The sequence below is a fragment of the Colobus angolensis genome, unplaced genomic scaffold (assembly GCF_000951035.1).
Source record: "Colobus angolensis palliatus isolate OR3802 unplaced genomic scaffold, Cang.pa_1.0 Scaffold228, whole genome shotgun sequence".
Taxonomy (NCBI): domain Eukaryota; kingdom Metazoa; phylum Chordata; class Mammalia; order Primates; family Cercopithecidae; genus Colobus; species Colobus angolensis.
The window spans coordinates 5,386,809-5,409,687 of NW_012115466.1; the positions used below are offsets into that span (position 1 = coordinate 5,386,809).

The window sequence follows — 22,879 nt, forward strand, 5'->3', positions numbered from 1 at the left end:
AGCACATGTTTATATGTTATCTTACAGCTGTCCTCTATCTTGGCAGAGTGCACACCTGTAATCCCAGCACTTTGGGAAGCTGAGCCGGGTGGATCACCTGGGGTCAGGAGTTAGAGACCAGCCTGGCCAACATGCAGAAAACCCCTCTCTACTAAAAATACAAAAAATTAGCTGGGCGTGGTGGTGGGTGCCTGTAATCTCAGCTACTCGGGAGGTTGAGGCAGGAGAATCACTTGAACCAGGGAGGTGGAGGTTGCAGTGAGCCAAGATCACGCCATTGCACCTAGGTGACAAGAGTGAAATTCCATCTCAAAAAAGAAAAAACAAGTGTTATAAAGTAAAATTCAATTTCGAAATATTAAGCATCCGTTCCATCAACCTTTAATGCACCTCCTCTTCAGAATCTCCATGAATATCTCTGAGTGGATCTCAGCCCCTCCCCATCTCTTGGAAAGCGAGTGAGGGTATTTGGGTGGCCAAAGTAACTGGTAAGCACGATTGGCATGTTGAGGGGGCGCCTAGAAACACAGCTTCCTGCAATGCACAGGACAGCCTACACAATGCACAGCGTAGCTACCTAAAGTTTACAAGAGTGACTGCAGTTGAGAAATACTGAAAAGGAAACCTGATTCTACTCAGTTTAAAAATTCAAACGTTTTAAGTCACTTTACCCTTTTATTTAGTTTTATTTCATTGGCAAAACATTGCATAACTGATAAACGTGTATCATTTCAGTAAACTTTGGTTTAAACAGATATTTGTAGGCTGCCTTGACAACCTCACAACAGTGTATAAGGTACTTTGGTTCTATTAGAAAATGGACTCCAAGTTTTACCATATCAGGGCCTGCCTATGCTGGCTAATCACTGTTTTCCTCACTCTCTCCTTCTTTGCCTACAGGTCTCAGGCTCTTGAGAAATAAGCAGCTGAGTTTATGACTGTGGTTGAGTTGCACTATTTGCTAAATAACAAGATATTTTATCAGGCTGTATAATCTGTATATATTCTGAGGGATTTTTTTCCTACCCAAGCAGACATCAGGAGATGGAGTGCAAGCCACACCCCTCGACTTGCTACAAGCTTTAAGATTGTGCTTTGATTTCTTTACTTCTCGAGAGTAACAAGACAGTTAGTTCTGGCTACTTTCTCTGTAAGCTGTTTCTCTGCTGTGAATGGGTTTATTTTCTGCTCTAAGTCCTCTTATTTCCAACTGCTTTACATTTTATATTGGCTCCAGAAACTACTGCTGTGAATAACTGAAAGCAAAGTTAAATTCAGGATTGCCTATTTTTGTACAGCCAGGCTCTCTTCTAGCTTTTGTCCCCTTTCAACATGACCTAATATGACATTTTTCAGTGTTTGCTAATTGTTCCCTTTCCTTTGATCCCACAAAACGTTAAATAAAATTTCAGGATCATGTTCAAGATGGGAGAACCCTACATTCCGGATTTCCATTCATACCAGAAGGTGAGGGTTCCCTCTGCTGGTAGGGAAATGTTCCAAGAATGGACGCTTGACTCTCCATCATGGGAGAGTGAGCCGGGATATGGTGGGGCAGAAGACAGGTCACTGGCAGGAAAATTCCCTGTGGGGATGCTCCAGGAGGAGCTCTTGAAAAATGAGTGCTGGGGCCGGGCGCGGTGGCTCAAGCCTGTAATCCCAGCACTTTGGGAGGCCGAGACGGGCGGATCACGAGGTCAGGAGATCGAGACCATCCTGGCTAACACGGTGAAACCCCGTCTCTACTAAAAAATACAAAAAACTAGCCGGGCGACGTGGCGGGCGCCTGTAGTTCCAGCTACTCGGGAGGCTGAGGCAGGAGAATGGCGTAAACCCGGGAGGCAGAGCTTGCAGTGAGCTGAGATCCGGCCACTGCACTCCAGCCTGGGTGGCAGAGCGAGACTCCGTCTCAAAAAAAAAAAAAAAAAGAAAAATGAGTGCTAAGGAAGTGTCTCTAAGGCTTACCAGGTACCATCAACACTCCAGAGAATCAGAGCAACAGATTATTTACTTTGACTGCTGGCCTGTGATTACCAGTGAGTCTCCACCGAAGAGTTACACAGTTGGCTTCAGGCCGAGCCCATTAGCGTTTTATCATTTATGGTTTCCTTGAGCATCAGATATTAGTTCATTCATCTGGAAAAGGAAAGAAGTCAGTTTCAGGTTTTCCTTTCCTCACAAGATTAAGAGGACTATTAATAGGAACAATAACTTCTTCAAAGCCTCTTCCTCTATGAAAGCCCACCCTAGTCTGAGACTAAATCACACAGGACCTGGAATGTACCATATTTAAGCTCAAAAATGCCTTCTCCTCACATTCCTTGTTAGTTGACTTTGTCCTTAAGAATGGTGTCATTATCTCAATTTCCTATGTTCTTATAGTCACTGCCCTAGTTTAGACTTGTCTGCTGTCCCCCAGAATTCCTGCAATCACCTCCCACCTCCAGTCTTCTCACTCAAATACATCCTCTAAAGCATTATCAAGGTTCTCTCTCTCAACCACAGAACCGCTTTCTACTTAATACCATACAACAGTTCCCCATTACCCACGGGATGAAATCCAGCCTTCTTTATGCCTTTCCTCTGCCTTCCCTCCCTGCTCAAAATGCAGCAAGATGGTACTTTTGGAGTTTCCTGCTCTTCCTCCTGCTTCTAACCTCTGCACCTGTGTTTAAGTTGTATGCTAAGCCCAGAATGCCCTTCTCGGGCTTAGGCTCTCTTTGCTTGGCTAACTCCTATTCATCATTTTAAGCTGACCCAGGTCCCCCTCCCTGAATACCACCAACCCTCTCAACTGCTTTAGTACATATATTGATTTATCCACTTTACTCACTGTGATATAATTATATTTCCTTCCTCATTAGACCTTAATGATAGGAATGGCTGACCCATCTTAGTATCCTCATCTTTGTGGAACAGGGAAACTCATGAAATATGCAAATACAAATCCAGTACTCATATGTATTTAGATCCCTTCCTATATCCATATGGCCCTATCAGGACCCAACAACAAACAACAGTAATACTACTATTACTATTTGTAACAGCAGCCAATCAATATTTACTGAGAGCTTAGCAATGTACATGGTAAGACAATCTTCTTCATTCCAGAGAGCAAATGGGGTCCAGATATTAAGGACACCACTTATAAACTTGTACCTAAAAAGCAAAATAGAGATAACCCTGGATTGTTCCCAGTATAGCTAGAGAGTGTCACTGTCCCTATTAAACACAAGGCTGGCAGGTCGTGGCCAGGTAAGACCTCCTTCCCATTATTAAATCCAGACTAGTAATGGCTGAGATTTTTAAACTAGAAGTTCCCATGTTACCTCCCTCCAAAAACTCAATTGTCCCTTGCATCTATAGAATAAAGTTTAAATTCATCTGCCTGAAATCCAAGGTTTATCATAATCTGTCCCCAATATAATTTTCTAGCTTTTTCCCCCTCTATTCATCTACACAAACCCTCTGCTTCTCCTAAGATTCTGCATTAATACCTCTACTTTCAATTCCCTAGCATGTGATATGTCCCTGCTCCCCAACCAAATAAAAAAAAAAATGCTACCTCTTCTTCATTACTATTTAAAAATAATGCTAGCCGTTCTTCAGGTCTCAGCACTGAAAATTCCATTACAGTAAAAAGTAATCGTTTTCCTCTTTAAAATTCTACAGCACTTATGATCTGTACTTCCCAGTTAACATAATGTACTTAACATTTGCATGGTTCTTTGTGGATATAAAATGCCTGATATTTTGGCATGTCAAATATGCTAAATATGGACGTCATATTGATAGCCCAATTGGAAGCTCATAGAGATCAGCATCGTGTCTTCATACTTTTTGCATGTTGCCATGACTCCAAATCTTGCCTATTATAATAAAACAAGAAACATTTGCTGATTTTGGGCTCCACACAGAAAAGAAATCAAAAATAAAACTTCATAAAAATATCTGAAATGAGTTCTATTTATCCATTCCTCTTCAATCAGGCATATATTTTTTGTAGATGTAATAACACCTCTCTTGACCCAGCCAGAAAAGAAAAAGAATTGACCATGTTATATTAATAAGTCAGAACTAAGGATAGGACATGTCTGCTAGTGAGACAAGCATGAGTGGGGGATAAGGGAGGAGGACCAGGTGTCACCAGGTGATAGCATTACACACAGTTTAATCAGCCACAGTGAATATAGCTTTTAGAGAGTACACCAACAGTCAACAGCTTGACATGAAATTAGCATCAGGCACCCCATATATCTAGTTGAATTCTGACTCTGCCATCTACTTTTTAGAAAATTAACTTCCTTAAACCTCAGCTTCTTCAAGTTATAGCTTGGTTTTAATTAAATGAGATGTAAAAGCACTTGCTATGTACATGGTAAGCTCTCAGTAAATATCGGCTGCTGTTACAAATAGTAGTAGTAGTACTGTTGTTGTTTGTTGTTACCAGTTGAGAATCTAGGAACAGACAATATTTGAAACTTCAGACTAGCAGGCAGGTACTAACCCTCAAGAAAAATTCCCATCAATGACTTGATAGTCTTGCAGGAGCATGGCTAGAACTCCAATAATCATCAGAATCTGGAATTATAATCAAGGCAGGAACCTATAAACTCGATTTGGGCTGCAATAGGTAAAGACTCAGTCTCAGGAAATATTTCCAGATATTAGAATCAGGCAATTAGGCATAGAAGAAGGCTTGTTACAAAAGTCCAGAGACCGAGAAACTTCTTCAATGGCCACCAACTATGGAAACATCTGAACCCAGAGCATTACTGAAGCTGAGTCTCCCTGTGAATTATTGTCAAATGACTAGGGGCAGGAAGTAAGGGGGAAGGAAGATGGATAACTGAGGGAAAGCCCAAACACAGCAGATGTGGATTACTGATCACTTAAATAGACAAAGTGTTTATTAAAAATTTACTGAGCAACAGCTATTACCAGGTGTTGTAGGAGGCACTGTAATGGTAGGCTCCGGTAGCTTACAGTCTAGATCAGCACTGTCAGATAGAACTTCCAGAGATGATGAAGATATTCTGTGTCATTGAGGATGATATCCACCAGCCACATGGGGCTACTGAACACCTGAAATGTGCTTGTGTACCCAAGAAACTAAATTTAAAATTTTAATTTTAATTCATTTAAATATAAATAACCACAGATGGCTAGTTGTTCCCATATTGGACAGCACAGGACTAGAGAAAGGAGGCAATAAGCAAGTAAACAGAGGTAATGACAAAATGTGAAGCTTATTTAGAAAAAGCACAAAGTTCTGGTTTAGGAATAGCCGGGCAGGGCCAAGGGGTGGGGTTGGGGGCTCGACTGGAGAGTTACGGAAAATGTGTTGAAGAGGAAAACAGCCTGTTAAGAATTGGAGGCTACCGTAGGAGCTTGGGTTTTGAGGTAATTTTCCTTTACATTTTTTGAAAGAACATTGTGACTGGCTGCTGTGTGGAAAATATGTGAGCCTACATAAAAATGCTTCGTGGGTGTGTGTGTGTGGGTGTGTGTGTGTGAGTGTGTGTGTGTGTGCATTGGCTTGAATGAATTTACTAGTTTAGCTCTTCTCCCCATAAGAATATCATCTTTAATATTAATGTGTACATATATTCAAAAGAAAAACGTACTCTGCATCAATATTAATTCATCTAAAATGAACAATATACATACATATGTTCTTGAGCTTTTTTAAGTACAGGAGAAAGTAAACAACCTCCTAAACATATTGATAATACAAAAGAATTCTGTAGTTCAGTCTCATACACACACCTTTAAGAAGTACCTATACAATTACATAAATGAAATAGATGCATATAAAGATAATAGATTATCCTTAGACTTGTGAGAGTTCAATTTCCAATTGTAGAAGGCAGAAAAGGAGAAACTTAAATAAATTGGAAATGCAACCACAAAACTGACTCAAGGCAAAAAAAAAAGGACACTTGAGAAAACGGAAGCAAGTGGGGTTAATTAATTAACATAGGGAAAAGAAGATTAATAAATTATTGTGAGGATATTTAGAACTTCTATACAGAGAATATGGCATAGTTGGGTTACATTAACACTGAAGAAAGAACTAAAGCCAGCAGACTAAAACTGCAGAAGATGCTATTTATGGCTGTGAAACTCTGTAATCAGTGAGGAAAGCAGAGCAATGTCCTTCTGTAGAGGTCTTTAAAACAGAATAGATTCTCATCAGTCTCATTTGAAAGGTTTAAGTGTGAGCCTGCCTAAAGGCAAGGTGATGAACGGAATGACTTTTCAAGGTCTCAGCCAGTCAGCCCAGTGAGACCACACAGCTGATTGTGTGCTGTGATTTTTTTTGTTTACCCATATCTTATTGTTTTACACCACCATGTGGCCACACTGAGTAGAAATGTTATAAATTTTGATTCTGAACATAGGCCTTGAGACATGTCAACAGTATTTTCTCATACTCTTAGAATTGCACAGTCTGTTTAGAAATATTCAATCTGTAAAAGCACCTAACATAAATGTGCTTGTACTCATAATCCTTTTGTGGTATTAATTACAAATAAGCAAATAAAACTGGTACCTATTTGATTAATAATAGTATGTCACATTATTTGATTGTGTATCTGCCATTCTATAGGAACAAAATTTGATTCACAATAAGCTGAGTTCATAAAATAAAAACCTTTTATTTTATATGTGTATATATTTAAAAACCAGATTCTGGCCCTTTTATACTTAACAGATGTATTAAGTAAATAAAATGTGAACATTTCCTTGCGGGAAAGCAATAACTGCTGACATATGACTGAAGGCATCATGTAAAAATTAATTTTAGATACGACACATTGGGCCAATGTGTTTCCCAATACCTTTCCTCTTCAATTTATGCCATAAATACATCTGCATCAATTAGCATTCATTAAACTCTCATATGAGCTAATTTTTTCATTGGACAAATTAGACTGACAAAGCCCATTCTGTCGCTCCACTACCATGCCACTTTCACTACAAAAGCATTCTCTTCAATATGGACTGTGAGATAGCTCTAAGGCCAGACTGCTTCTGCTAGAATCCTAGTAAGCTCTGTAATTCTGTTCGTCTCAGGCTCTTTGTAAGATAGAATTCAATTTTTTGAATTTGTATAAATAAATAAGATAATGCGTAGTTGTTAATTCAACAAATATTTATTGCGTGACTACCATGACAGGCACTTTTCTAGGCACAGGGGATACAGCAGTGAATAAAACAGACAAAAATCTCTCCCCTTGGGGACCTTACATTCCAGTAAAGAGTCAGATAGCAAATATTTTTGGCTTTGTGAGAGATAGGATTTCTTTTGCAACTGCTCAACTCTGCCATTGCTGCATGAAAGCAGTCATAGACAACGTGTAAGCAGTGCACAAATGAATGAGCATTGCTGTGTTCCATTAACAGTAATTTATAAACACAGGTAGCAGACCAGATGGGACCCACAGACCATAATCTGCTGACCCCGCAGTAAGGGAAGACAGCAATAAACACCACCAAAACTAGTACAAACGAAATAAACTTTATGTTGAATGGTGATAAGTAGCATGGAAAAAGCACAACAAGTGAGGGTATGAATAGTGTTGGAATCTGGCCAGGGTAGTTCTCACTGAGAAAATGACACCTACAAACGAAGGAGGTGAGCAAGAGAGTCATAAGAATGTATAGGGAAAGAGCATTTCAGGAGAAGGACTGTCATGTGCAAAATCCCAGAAGCAATAGTATGGCCATTCTTTGTGAGGGACAGCGGGTTGGACCCTGTCTGGAGCAGAGTGAGCTAAGAAGAAGGTAGTCGAAAATGAGGTCAGAGAAGCAACGTGTGTCCAGATGATACAGGACTCATATGCCATTATAAAGAGGTTAATTTTTTACTCCGAGAGAGATAGGAAGCTTTGCAGTTTTAAGCACAGGAGTGACCTGCTCTAGAACCCTAATTTTAATGGGATCAGTCTGACTATTGTGTTGAGAATAAACCGATGGAGAAGCAGGGAGCCGTTGCAGTAATCCAGGTGAGAGATTATGGACCTGATGATAATGCTGGAGATGGTGAGAAGTGGCAAGATTCTCATGTAGGTTAAAGAGAGCCTGACCAGGATTTTATCTTGCAATGGATAGGGAATATGAGAGAGGAGTCGATGGTGATGCCAAGGTTTTTTGTCTGAGAAATTGGACAGATGGTGACTACTAGAGGTTGGGGAGATGAAGTAAAGAAGATCTGTGTCTCCAGTGTGATTAAGTTAAATTTCATACCTTTTAGGTGTCTAAGTAGAGATGTCTAAAAGGCAGTTTCTACAAGATTCTGCAGATCCAGGAAGAGGTTTAGCCTCAGGATATACATATAAGACTTGTCAATGTATAGATGCTATTTAAAACCATGAAACTGATGAATTCACCAAGAAAGACAGAGAAAAGGTCCAGGCATTGCATCCTGAGACACTCCAAAGTTAGGAATCTAGGGAGATGGGAAGATAACTGCAAGGAAGGCCGAAAAGAGCAACCAGAAAGATAGGAGGAAAACCCAAAATAATGGCACAGTGGAAGCCAAGTGGGAGAGTGTACACAGAATGAGGGCATGAGCTATTGTATGACTTGCACGTGAGAATGCATAGAAAATGAAGATTGAAAATTAAACCGTTACATTGGGCATACAGAGACTATTAGTGGTACGGACAAGAGCAGATTCAGTGACGTGGTGGGAATGACAGCCCTGCTGGAGTGAGTCGCAGAGACAACAGGAAGAGAAAAATTACAAGTAGAGAAAGCACACAGCTTTTTCAAGAGTGCGAGGTTTTCCAGTTTGCTTTTTAATAGTGAAGGGAAGAATTCAGGTGATAATTGGAATGGAGGACACGGAGCAAGAGAAGCTTTTGGGGTATTTTGTTTTGTTTTAAAAGGAAGAAACAACAGCATTTGTGTATGCTGACAGAAAAGCTCCAGGAGAAAATGAGAAATGAAAAGAGAGAGAAGAAACTAGAAGAGTGAGAGACTTGGTGGAGCAGTTTCCATGAGTAGGCGCAATTGGATGAGATCTAGTGCAGAAGTAGATGGGTTAGGTTTACACTCTGCTCCATAAAGTGCTTAACATAGTGCTTATCACTTCGTAAAGGCTCAAAATTAGCAGATGTTAAACCACTAACGTCAGTTAAAAAGGTTTGCCTTCCATGATCTTATAGCTCCAGTGCAGATACAGCATTCAGTAAATTAATGAAAATAAGATTAATAGAATCATGACAATGAAATGAAAATAGTTGGAAGCAACATTGAATCACATTGACTACATATTGTTCTAATGGTAGAGGGATACCTGAAGGAGAATAGAAAGAATGGCGGGTTACTGTTTAAATTTGATTCATGGGATGAGTCTGCTGGAACCAGGGTCTCACATGGTACTTGACTCCTTATGGATGCTCAGTGGGTTGATCAATTAATTATCTTGCCTTTTATAAATTCAGCATGATGAACACCCCATGGCTCTTGCCTCACAAATGTTGCATGACACAATGTCATTTCCATGCACTTTTAATATCATTTCACTAATTTTCACCAATTCATGAGGGCTGAGCAGTAGGGCAGAGCTACAATGGAGAACCAGACAAAGGAAGGTGGGTGGTAAAAGCACAGCTGCCATTTCCACGGGGAAGAAAAAGGGCTTGGAGCAACTACAATCTGAATTGTGTTCCAAGCATGAACACAGTTCTATGAATACATGCCAGGTATTGAAAGAAATACATCATACTTATGAAATATATCTCAGCTAATACGAAGCTTTAGGAAATCATTTTTTGTTATTTAACTTTAGTATCCTTTTGCTCTTATAAAACTTATGCTTCACTGAGGTATGGTAGGTAAAGAATTTCAATGCATCTTAATTCTTCATGGTTTCAATATAAATTTGGAGTTGTGTTCCTTTAAAAAAAGACTTGAGCCCCCAGGTGAAAAAGCACACTTAAGAATGTAGCAAACAACGTGACAACATACAATTATAGAAAAAGCAACTTTTGCAAAACATTAATAAAAATGCTAAAAATTCTAATTTTACAATGATGAGCACAAAACCAAATCACCAAAAGCATTAAAAAATCAAGAAAGCCTTAGAAACCCACTGGGGTGATCTACCTCCTTCTCTTTCACAATTGTCCTAACCCAAAAATGACAATAGCTAACATTATAAAAATTCTTATCAATTTATCTTTTACTTGATTCCAGCCACTGTGTCTATGATTCAGAATTATCTTTTACATTTTTTACATGTTTCAAATTGTGAAATTTAGTTACTGGACTCTGCTCAGTAATATTAGTGCATGTTATATTGTCCCTTGAAGAGAAAATAGCAGATTGAAATATCTAAGGGGCCCTGTGGCTGGAATGTGTGCATGCTGGCATCGGATATTGATTGACAGTTATATAAATGCCCACCATGGCTTGATCAACCTACTAATTTTCTTATGTTAGAGTTAAACTACGCCAATTTGTTTTTGTAAATAAAATCTTATTGGAACACAGTCACACTAATTGGTTTATGTATTGTCTATAGCTGCTTCTGCAAAGCAAAGTTGAGTAGCTGTGAAACTACATAGCCCACAAAACTTAAAATAGTTACTATCGACCCTTTACAGGAAAAGTTTGCCCACCCTTGATTTAACTAATGGCTGGATACTTCTTAAGCAATGTTTGTTGAACCATATTTGTAAATCCAAATGCTAATGGTAGAAGGAATCATATTGCAGACCAAATTGTCACCTAAGTGTACCCTACTCCTGTAAATATAGGGCATGTTGTCCTTGAAAGTAAAATTTCTATATTTTCCATTGGTTTCTTAAATTCAGAATTTATTAAATGAAATTCTATTAAATAACAGGCATCTCCATGTCAAGTAAACTTTCTTTTTAGGTTGTTAAGAAAGGAAAATGTTTCCATGTGCTTCTATTACAATGTAAACATTTGAAATACACTTTTGTTCCTCTACAGTCTATGATTTTTATACCTTGTTTCTGTCCCATTCATATTCACACAACATCAAAACCTCCTACCTCTCTTTACCTTATCATTAAGAGCTTTGGAAAATATAAAAGGATTCTTAAAATATTAGCTATTCTTAAATTATTGTCATTTATTTTGAAATGTCAGTGGGCAGCTTCTTTCCAATACTACATGTGTTAAATATATATATACACACACACACACACACACAGAGAGAGAGAGAGAGAGAGAGAGAGAGCTGAATAATCCTCCAATTGGTGGTATTTGTTTCCACCGTTGATTTTTAGAGTCCTAATTTTTCTCTGTCCTGAAGAAGAATCTAAACATTTAAATTATTTAAAAAGAGTAAGTTTATAGCTGCTATGCCTTAGACAACTTATATTTAGAAAAGGAAAATTTCTAATTCAATTTACAATAATGTCAAGAAACTACACATATCTGCAGGCGAAGATAACAAAAACATTCAGGGGTACACAGTCACAGCTCTACTTAAATAAATAAACTTTTGGTACTAGTGATTAGGTACACAGGATTCTTATACGTTTAATTGGCTAACGTGACAATTTGGAATTACTTCAAGTCACATTTAATTGGATCTGGAATCTCTGGAGAAAGAAATAGAGAGACCTAGCAGAGAAATAGTCATAAAAGTAAACTGTTTATCCAAAGGGTACTAAGTAATGGATTAGTATCTATTGCACAATAGTTTTTAATATCCCCTCAACTTAGTAAGACTAATGCAGCAAGTATACACACTAGACATTAAAATCAATTCAATTACACACAAATTTGTGGGGAGAGGATTCTTCCTTGGAGATTTTTTTTATTTTCTGTTTTCAGGAGACTAATAAGAGGTGAATAATATTTAACTCAGGTAAAGTCTGAGATATGCTTAAATACCAATCTAATAGTTAGCTATATATGCTATGCTAGGTTTGAAGACCTAAAAGTTCCTAACATCTGTGTCACTCTATAAGTGCTTTGAAGCTTAATATAGGCTAACCAAAACAAAACATTATCTCATAATCTTTAAATATTCTTATACTGTACAAATTTTAAAACCACCTAGAAGACAAATAGCTTACTGCTTCTCTTTTATAGTTTTGGCTTATCTACCCCCCCCAAAAAAAAACCCTACTTTCAACATTCTAAAATGTGCTTTGTGTTTTGCTTAATATTAGTCTAGACAAATTTATACATTAAAAATCATCTTCCTCCATATTTGTATATAGTGCCTGTTATGGTTTTCCTTCTGTCTTATACATTCGTGTTTTTTTAAAAAAAAAAAAAAAATCTGTCCTTGTTCTTAGGAGTGCCATGATTGCTGACTACATGTTCTGGCTTGGTGGAGGAAAGGAACAGAGCATAAGCAAGCTCATCAAACTGTATTGGCAGGTAAAAATTGATGTCTCAACTAGAGAGGAGAAACCCATCTCATTTTTAGGGCTAAAATGAAAGATTGGTGCTTAAAAGACTGCAGGAAAAGGTAGCTCCGGGCATATCAATCAGAAGGAAGCTACCGAATAATAATGTATTTATAATGAAGTAGAATTTCTAAGAGTAATTCTAGAGGCAAAATTCAAGGTTGTTAACCCGCAGCCCATACTTCATTTTTACAACTCAATATAAATTTTGGAGATCCCAGGAACTACTTTTCCAGGCATGCTATTATAATAATAGGATTCTTTAAAATATGAACATTGTATTTTCATGGATTCTTATTGATCTATGGCCTGCAAAAACAGATGCTAGATATTAATTACATAATAAAGGAAAAATGCAAAGATCAGATGTATTTGTTTACTATTTACTATTTGAAACACTGAACCAATAGCAAATTGCAAATCTTGTTTCTCATTTATTATTCAAAATGGCAGCAAGAAGTCATACCAAAGGTCAATCAGATGCCAAGAAGAAAGTCATAATTTCTTAGACATATAAGAAGAATTTTGGATTTATTAGTTCAATCTCATTTATAAGACATGAATCTGTTCTTGCTTTACCCTCCACCAACAAGCTGTCAATAAGTTTCTGCTGAAGTATATCCAAAATGAAGAGCTCACTTAACCCCCACAAAAATAACATCCGGTTTGCTAACTATTAAACTGTTTTCCCCATTTAAAGTGAATTTCTACTCCCTTAAAACTTCCATCCCGTTGTTTCTAGTGAGTCCACATGAACCACATGAAACCCATTTCCAATGAAGTTATTTAAATATTTGAAAATCAACTACAAAAGCCAACTTTCTCCTCTATGTCTTCTATTCTCCAGACTGTGTGGAGCTTTTTCCTTGTATTTCAAGATGTTTTAATTTAATTGAATATGAACCTTTTGAAACAACCAGAATAAGACGTACTAAGCCACTAACTGTAAAGTAAGAAATAATCATCAACAGCCTTTTGAAGCTTCCTGGTTTTTTCCTGTCTTTTTTTTCCCCCCCCACATTTTCACTACTGTGTCTTGGTCCCTAGTTTTTTGTCTCTCTATATTATATGTTATCTTTGTTAGACATTAAAGTGTCAGGTTTATCATACACAATTTCCAATAACTCACATGGTTCTATCTGGAGATCAATTTACCTTCTATTAAAAAAAATTTAGATTAGTCCCATTATACTTCAGTTCTGCGATTATTTTAAAATAAAAAAAAAACAAATGTTGATCTCCAAGTAGACAAATCTTTAATCCCAAAACAACCTATTACTTCTCTGATAATTGTAAGACTTTCCTAAGAGAATCTGGAACATACAAACAGCAGTAATTGCTGATGAACATGTAACTCAATAGCTGTTAAAAAATGCCAGATGGGGAAAATTAGCAAATAATGTGGGCTACAGATATACAAAGAGGACTTTTTTATAAGGATTTCAGAGGCTTTTATAAAGCATTTAAGAGAGGTGGAAAAGGAGTTGTGAATATTGAGGACTGGAAAATATTCAGCAGGCCTGGCATATACTAGGTCCCCAGCGAATGCTTGACTTAATTTAATTATTCATTAAACAAATATATATGAGTACCTATCGTGTTTTCTACATTGAACTAAGAAAATAATAGATCCAGTGTCAGCATAACCTAAGACAAAGTAAGACCTTGGCAGTTTCATAAATAAAAATTTTGTCTGACCATGTTGTGGTTCGCAAGCGTGATAATTCAGTTTTTACACTCACGTGTGAGACACACCTCCTTCAAATCTTGTTATGTCATCACATTATCCATCTGATGTGAAAAAACTTTTTCTGTTTCCTTTAGCTTTCAGAGAACATTAATATCTCTATTTTATTTACCTCAGACTAAGAAAATAATCTCCACTTACCAATGCATGCATGTTTGTGATAGAAAATGAAATAAAATGAATATTTTACTATTACGCATTAATAAAAGATAAAAAATAGTTCTCTTTGTATTCCCTTTTTCTTGATTGGACGTAACCTGGTGTAAGGGAAAAGAGCTCTTCTCTAGAAGTCAGGTCTGATTTGGTACAAGTTCTAATACTAACTAGATATTGAACTTAGGGCAAGTTAGTCTCTAGGGGAGTTTTAACTAGAAAGTGAGAATGGCTGGAATAAAGTGTTTGAGAAGGTTTATTCTCAAAGCCCATTTTAGCACTAAAATCTTATCCAAAATCTTAGGCACATCCAAAGATGATGTCACAAATTTTGAGGAAAAAAGAAGCAACATAATTAGAAATCACTTCCTGCAGATAAATTCTATAAATTAACACTCTCTATCAAGCCCCAACATCAGCACAACAAACCGTTCACTCACCCATTATATACTTCCTGCTGCTAACCAGCTCTCCTTGATCTTGATTCAAATGTATACATTCGAAACCCTAAACCTTGTTCTGTCCCAAATCAGAAGGGGGTATTTAATCCTTGCCAGAGAGTGCCAAGTCGATGTCATCTTTAGGATATATATGCCCCGCTACCCAATCCACCCTAGCAATTTCACTGATGACTTCAAGAATGTCCCCAAACATCACAGACTAGAGACTGTATTTGCATGCAGTTTTGTAGGCATCCATTAAAGTTAAATAGATAGACACTATTTTCACCACCTTTGCCAGAAGTTACTATACTGTATATCTTCCTTTTCAACCACATAAAATCCATACCATTTTAGTTGGTTATTCTTCTTAACAGGAAATGGAAAATTTCAGAATGTAAAAATTTGAGAACACATCTATATTTACTCTTATACATGGTTGACTTACAAACTCTCAGATGCAAAAGAATGGACCTTTGCTTTGGTGGACTCAAGAACCTTTCAATTGCATTAGGAACATTTTTCATATCATCAACGCAGCAAGGAAAAGAAAGGCATAAAGCACTGTACTATATGACAGCTCTCACTGGGATATATCACTTTGAATAAGTGTTTGCACAAGTTATTCTATAATAGTGTCACCTCTTCAGAGCTAGAGAGGGTTGAAAATAACTTGTCATGACTGTACTTGCACGCAATGCCTCTGCAACCCGATATCCAGGCATCTGTAATCAGCCATTCTCCTTGAGAACACCTGGAGACCTCACCACAATCCTGAACTAATTAGCAAAATAGAAAGTACCAAGTCAGGCTGAGACTAAGCTATTTTTGAAAGAGCTGCCCTATAGTGTTTATATATTGGTCCTACACTAATTTTATTTCAAGAAGAACTTTATATTAAACTCTAGTCCACCTCTCCCTGCTCCTTACATCCAGGACTAGTTTTAATAACATGAGGAAAACAAGCAAGCAAGCTTACTCCATCTTCCACTCTCCTGTTCTGTCCTGCTGCATTCACTTTCAACCTCATTCTGAGGCACAAAAGTTTTCATGTGTGTGTCTTTAACTCATGTAATGTGAATAACAGAGCCAACCCTGGTCTGCACTCCTCAGCTAAGTGAAGTGAGAAAAGGTAACAGCTAATTGTATCACAGAACTCCCACAAAACAAGTGCAGAGGAACCCCACTAAACAGGGGCATGCTGCCTCATCAGCTCATCCCCTACCTTAATGGTTCTTTTTTCATTTAATTTTTTTGAGTTATAGATCCCTCTGAGAATCTAATTCATTTACAAGCATCCACCTAGAACAATACTCATAAACACATACACACGAAATATGTGCTTACTTTTTATCTCATTGGATTGGAAATTGATATCCTATACATAGTCAGAATACCAGAACAGCATTTACAGAAAATTATGGTTTTCTCACTCTTGTGAGAAGGCTTTTGTAGCTTTTCTAGATCAAGGAATTGAAATATTTCATATTGCATCAATTTCAACATTTCATTTGAATGTCAATAACAGGTAAAATCCTGATTCACAAAGTCTCTACTAGCAAACGGAGTTAGAGCTCCAATACTACACAATATCTCAGATGGGTCAGCATAAATCAAGAATTACCAAAATTTTCAACTAAAATTTATATGTCATTTCTTTTGTCCTCGAATAAATGAGGTCATCTTTATTAGGCTTATATCATCAAGGCTATCTACGTCAGCAATTTGTTTCCATTTTAAGGCTGTCTGAACAAAGAGTGACCTTCATAAGAGATAAGCCACTTGCCAAGTGTCTGTAAATTTTTGTCCCCAGAAACTCTCAAGTCTTCGTCAGTCTCACCTTCAGTGTTGGAAAATCTATATTGTTATCTGACTTCAGTCACCTCATTTAGAGTAGCTGCTTGGCCAAATAAAAAAAAAAGCTTGTAGTTTTTCGGCAGGATCTCTAATAGTAACTTCAGCATTTTCAATCAAAAGATTTGTTTAATTTATGTGCCTAAGATATCAGCCATTGCAAAGCTAGTCCTGGAATTTCTCACCATCAAATTATTCTAAGGAGTTTTCTTTTTTCTTAAAAAATTGTAAAAAAAAAAAAAAAAAAAACAACCAAACTAAATCAGATCTAAATCTCTTCTCTGGATTGTCAACAAACTTCTCTAAAAGGAAAGAACCTCATGGTGTGCTCTTGTATCTTGATAAAGATCTACTGAAAAGGCACTAATTCAAGCTCTTGGCTCCGAAGAACCTGAAGACTTTCACAGCAGTAGAAAGACCTCTTTTGGGATTGCTGGAAGAGCTGTTGACACCAACACAGGCCCGTGTAGAAAGCGTGACATGTGGAGCATCTTTCTTCAGTGAAGCAGCAGAGGCTGAGGCAGTGCCAGCTTCACAGGTCTTCCATCTGTGCAGAGAACACCAAGACTTCCCATCCAATTCAAGTTGCACTTGGCATTGAAATGTTTCCCATCTCATAGCTATCAATGGCCTATATGGGTTCCAAAGGCAGCTTACCAAAAAGAAATATCTCTTTGGCGTGATTAGTCCTACTCTCAAAGGACAAAACCAGGAGCTGGCTGAACTGAGAGACAGAAGATTTTCCACAGCCACATGCTCAAAGATGGCCCATAGTTTGTGGGCCCCTAATGCCTTTCTATGGACTTCAAGGTTCACAGACCACAGGCTAAGACTCTTTTACAAGTCCTTCTCTTTACATCATTGTCACTATTGTGACAACCCCTTTTCTTTTTGCTATTAGGTCTACCAGGAGGCATTTACTGCTTCTAACACTCAAAGCAAAATATACCACCCACAGTGTTATTGTCATATAGTGCCTCCATAAACTGCACCATGGTCATTCAAGCTTGAAACCTTTGCAATAGTGTCCAGATTCTTCTTAAGTTAGTGGATACCTTTATTATTTACTCTCAAACTATATTTGTCATTCATACTCATTCAACAAATATTTATTTAGTGACTGTATGTAAGGCCCTGGGGTATATGTTGGAGATACAGGAGTGAACAAAATAGGCATCACCTGCCTTCAAGGAGCATATATTCTAGCACAAACTACTTACCAGGAAAAGCTACAGACTATAAGGTACTTAAATTATATACCACCTCTTGTTAATCTGCTTTCAAAATGCACCGCCATCAAAATGCATTGCAAAAAGCAGCTCAATAAAGATTTGTTAAATCAATCAATCAAATTAAATATTGGTTTGACATGAAGCTCAAAGCAATAACATTTGACATGAAAATATTTTGGCATAGTTGTTTCACGATTTTTAAAACCAGTGATTATGAATCCAATGAACATTTTGCTAGGTATGTGCACATGTGTTCTAAGTTCACAATTGTAAACAACTTTTGTACTTCGGTTGAGTTTAGGATCAATAGAATTTTTGAAGAAAGTTGCAGATTTCCAATAGATCTTTCAGGCTCATTAGTTTTAGTGCTCAGAGGTGTCTTCCTAGAAGTTCCAAGTTCTTAGCCTACTAACTGCTTCTTTCAAACATGACAATCAAGGGAGTAGCAAGTAAATAGATTTCTCTAAACATACCAGAGAATGATGTACAATAAATTAATACTAAACATGTTTTGACTACATATACTAATAATGATGACTATTTTCCTCTTCTATTCTTTGTTTCTCTTCTTGATATTGCAAAATCATCCCAATATTACTCATTTACATGTACAATAACCCCAAATAAATACAAAATCTTCAACATGAAATTACAGGCAAAGTAAGGTCAAGGAACTGAAAATATTTTTTATCTTTAACAAAACACCTATATTTTCTGGAGAAATGTGCTTTATCTGAAGATTTGCTTCCATGTGAAAAATTTTTCCACAGAAAGGAACAAAATAGCAATACCATCTGAATATTTCTCTTAGTGGCCTATATTTATAGTGTATTTATTTATTTGGCCCTGTCAGGCAGAGAGTTTCTAAATTATTTGCATGAGGAATGTCTGAAAGCAGCCCAGGTCCTATAGTATTTAGATTAGATATAATTTGAGAAGCACTAAAGACACTCACCCAAAAATATTTTCCCCATCAATTCCTATGTATCATACTTAAATTCTTATCATTTGGCATTGAATCTCCAGTCAGCCCCAGGTCATATGCAGAAGAAATTTTATCTAGAAGTGTTTAACTAAGTACATTGTTACCTCTGAATAGAATTGTAAAAATTAGTTTATTTGAGCTTTCTTAGTCTTCTTTGAAAGGTGAAAGAAGAATTCTATAATAATAAGATATAGGGAAAGGTAAGGTCTAATGAGAAAATTTGACAGAAATATAGGAATATAGGAAATGTAGGCCAACCAGAAGTACCTTTTGAAGGCAAAGGACATCTGTGCTTAATTCTGTCAAGGAAAGGAAGCAAAGGAAAATAGGTATCATGGAGCAGTAGAAAAAGGTTGGGCCTGAGATTCAGGAAATTTAACTTCTAGTTCCAAAGCTGACTCAATTTTTAATAAATCACTGCAATTTTTTATTAGCCAGCTACTGCTGCAATAATACTGCGTAACAAACCACTCTAAAACTCAGTGTCTTACCAAATAAACATGTTGGCTCAAATTTGACTAGTTGAGGCTAATCTCAACTGGGCTTTGCTTACCGCCAAGCTGCAGAGAGGTCCAAGTGTATTTCACATATCTTTCACTCTCCTTTGTCCAGTGATTACCTGATGCAGGTTCTTTTTATGGCAAAATGCAGGATTCCAAGAGAAAGCCAAACCATACAAGCACATTTTAAGCCTCTGCTCATACCATCGTTGCTAACATTCTATTAGTCAAAGCAAGCCACACGTTCAAGCCCAAGAGCAAAGGGTAGATCCTTCTGCCCACTATAAAGCCAAGACAAAGGGGTGGAGTTGATGTTGCAACAGGGAGGGGAAACACTGAGACCCACAACTCAATCTACCAAACTTGCTCTAGGCCTTCGTTTCTGCCTCTGTTGGCCTTCCAATGAGGAAGTTGGCCTAGGTTAGTGGTTCTTAAATACCAGTCTAGTAACCAACTGCATCAAAGTCACTTAGAAAAACATTTAAAACATTAGATTCCTAGAGTTGAGTGGGATACTAAAAACTGTATTTTTCTATTGTCCCCCTTCAACCAGGTGATTCTGATGCACAACCCCAGGCATATGTCTCAAAAGCTATTTCCAATTTTTAAGTTAGTGACCAACTTAGCCCACCATAGAGTTTATCTGGGACTGCCCAATGTGCAAAGATATGACATTGGGTGAACTGCACAGGTGATCCTGCCCACCTGACAATGCAATTTAAATAATTTATAAGACCCAGATTCTCCCCTCCATCCTCCCACTATGCAGATTACCTCCCAGTAGATTAGGCAACTTATGTTTCCCATTGTTAACAGTTAATAACTGCTGTCCCCTTCTCCCCATGATGTAAGTCAGATTTTCCTGTGTACTTCACATCCCTGAAGCAAACCTCTTGGGTGCTTAAGTGTCATAGACAACAATGGGCATGCAGTATTCTTTAGTCTCTTGCCTACAAAGAAATTTGTCTCTTAAGCTAGACAATATTAAAATTCCCAGTTTATGAATTATCATATTTTTCAATTAGAAGACAGACTAAAAAGGAAGTATCCAAATTGAGGTGAGAGGTAAAAGAGAGCTTCCTTTCCTGAGTCCTGCAAAAAGATAAATGTAGAAATAAATTTCTCATCTAATTATTCATTCCTGTTTATATATTCTTTAATGATATGTTTCCATGGTTACCAGTGTTGTTAAATGCTGCCTGTGTTTCACTTTGCTTTGATGCTATTTGAGGTAGTATGCCAGTAGGAGAGGTTCACTTTTAAATCAAAGATGTAATTGAGGCATGTATTTGATCCAAGGTTGAGTGTTCCCATGAAGGAGATAGTGACCGTGACATTATTTGCTGGTTGTATAGTTTTGTGTAGTTTTTCTATTGATGTTCTGTGAGTGCTGCAGGCATTAGAAAGGAAGGGAAGAAAGGAGGAGGGAGAGAGGGAAGAACCTCAACCATACACACATACAAATTAATGTGTATATATTTTCCTACCTTTATATATATATAAAACAAACATATATATACATATATATATATATATAGAGAGAGAGAGAGAGAGAGAGACATTGATTTAGCTGGACTGTCAAGTAGGTGAGGTTGCTTTTTACCACCCCATTCCTCTCTTCTCCTCATGCTATCCCCACTTCAACCCAACATGTACATGCCAACAGGCAGTTTTTGTTCGAAAATGGGTTGAGTATTCAATTGCTTTGCCTCAGTGTGAATTTCAGCCACAATGCCACCTCTCTGGAGGTTTTTTGCCTTTGAAGCCCCACCTCTCACTGAGAAATAAATGGCTTTATCCCCTGCTACCAACACAATGTCAGGCATCCAGATCATACAAGAATTTGAGGGCAGTAATCCTTGCTAGTGCCTCAGAATATGCCCTGCAAGGGGCAGCATGCTTCACTTGCACATCAGCCTTCTCTGTACATTGATAATTAAGGCTTGTTAGAAAATTCAGGCATCAGAGCTGATACAATCCCCCCTTCTCAGGTGGCTGAGGCAGGAGAATCACTGGAGTCCAGGAGTAGTTAGAAGCTATTGCAGTGGTCCCCAATCTTTTTGGTAACAAGGATCAGTTTTTTTTTTTTTGAGACGGAGTCTCGCTCTGTCACCCAGGCTGGAGTGCTGTGGCTGGATCTCAGCTCACTGCAAGCTCCGCCTCCCGGGTTCACGCCATTCTCCTGCCTCAGCCTCCCGGGTAGCTGGGACTACAGGCGCCGCCACCTCGCCCGGCTAGTTTTTTTTTGTAGTTTTTAGTAGAGACGGGGTTTCACCGTGTTAGCCAGGATGGTCTCGATCTCCTGACCTCGTCATCCGCCCGTCTCGGCCTCCCAAAGTGCTGGGATTACAGGCTTGAGCCACCGCGCCCGGCTCAGTTTTGTGAAAGACAATTTTTCCATAAATCAGGGTGGGGGGATGGTTTCAAGATGATTCAAGCACATTACACTTATTGTACACTTTATTTTCATTACTATCATATTGTGATACATAATGAAATAATTATACAACTCACCATAATGTAGGATTAGTGGGAGCCCTGAGCTTGTTTCCCTGCAACTACACAGTCCCATCTGGGGATGATGGGAAACAGTGACAGATCATCAGGCATTAGATTCTCAAAAGAAGCTCATAAACTAGATCCCTCGCCTGAGCAGTTCACAATAGGATTCATGCTCCTATGAGAATCTAATACCCCTGTTGATCTGACAGGAGGTGGAGTTCAGGCAGTAATGCCAGCAATGGGGAGCAGCTGTAAATACAGATAAAGCTTCTCACTGGCCCGCTGCTCACCTTCTGCTATGTGACCTGGTTGGGGATCTCTGAGCTATAGTAGGCTGTAACCACACCCGTGAATAGCCACTGCACTCCAGCCTGGCAACATAATGAGACTCCATCACTATAAAAATAACAAATAAATAAACCAAAAAATTCAGACATCATAAAAAGCAAAACAATTAATCCTCAGTGACCCCTTAGTAATGTTTATTTTGTATCTTCTTCAGAAATGTCTATTTTTTCAAAATATTCCCGGTTCGGTGTTTCAGTATTATTAGTAGGTGACAGCAGAAGCCCACATCATTTAAATGCAGCTTCTTCTTTAATCTTTTTGCCTCCTAAATAGCTTTTGGGTTTCTGGTGGTTTTTATAGGAGGAAAAAAAGTTACTTCCAAATTTCTTTTCATTTTCTCTCATTTGAGAAAGATATGGGCTTAGAGATGTAAAGCAATTCAGGTCTTCCTTTACTTTAACAAATTTAGGTCTAGATATTCGATTCCCAGGAAGCCTGTGGCTATTCTGCATGGTTTCCATGAGGTTACTTTATTTTCATAGAGACTATGCCTTCCAGTCTAAATTTACAAACATGTTGATTCCTTCTTTGTGCTTGTTTGCATCTGAAAATCAAAACTTGTTATGAGCAAAACCAAATTTAGAGGGTTTTATGGTTATCTATTCTATTTTCCATAGATTTTTATGGGTTATTGATTTACAAGCTTGCAGAGAAATTGAGGTCACTTTTTTTAGCAGTTGGAGATGTGTAATAACAATTCCATGAAATCAT

At 37.8% G+C, this 22,879-nt stretch overlaps 1 protein-coding gene across 1 annotated transcript in view; it reads left to right on the forward strand.

Moving 5' to 3' along the window:
- The window catches only part of LOC105513303 (spermatogenesis-associated protein 16), a gene marked incomplete at its 3' end in the record, with an annotated part of 232,366 nt that overhangs the window by 164,365 nt on the left and 45,122 nt on the right, over positions 1–22,879 (forward strand). The window contains exon 5 of the mRNA XM_011944144.1: positions 12,294–12,378. Within this exon, the coding sequence (XP_011799534.1) occupies positions 12,294–12,378 (85 nt within the window). The remainder of the gene's footprint in view (positions 1–12,293; positions 12,379–22,879) is intronic.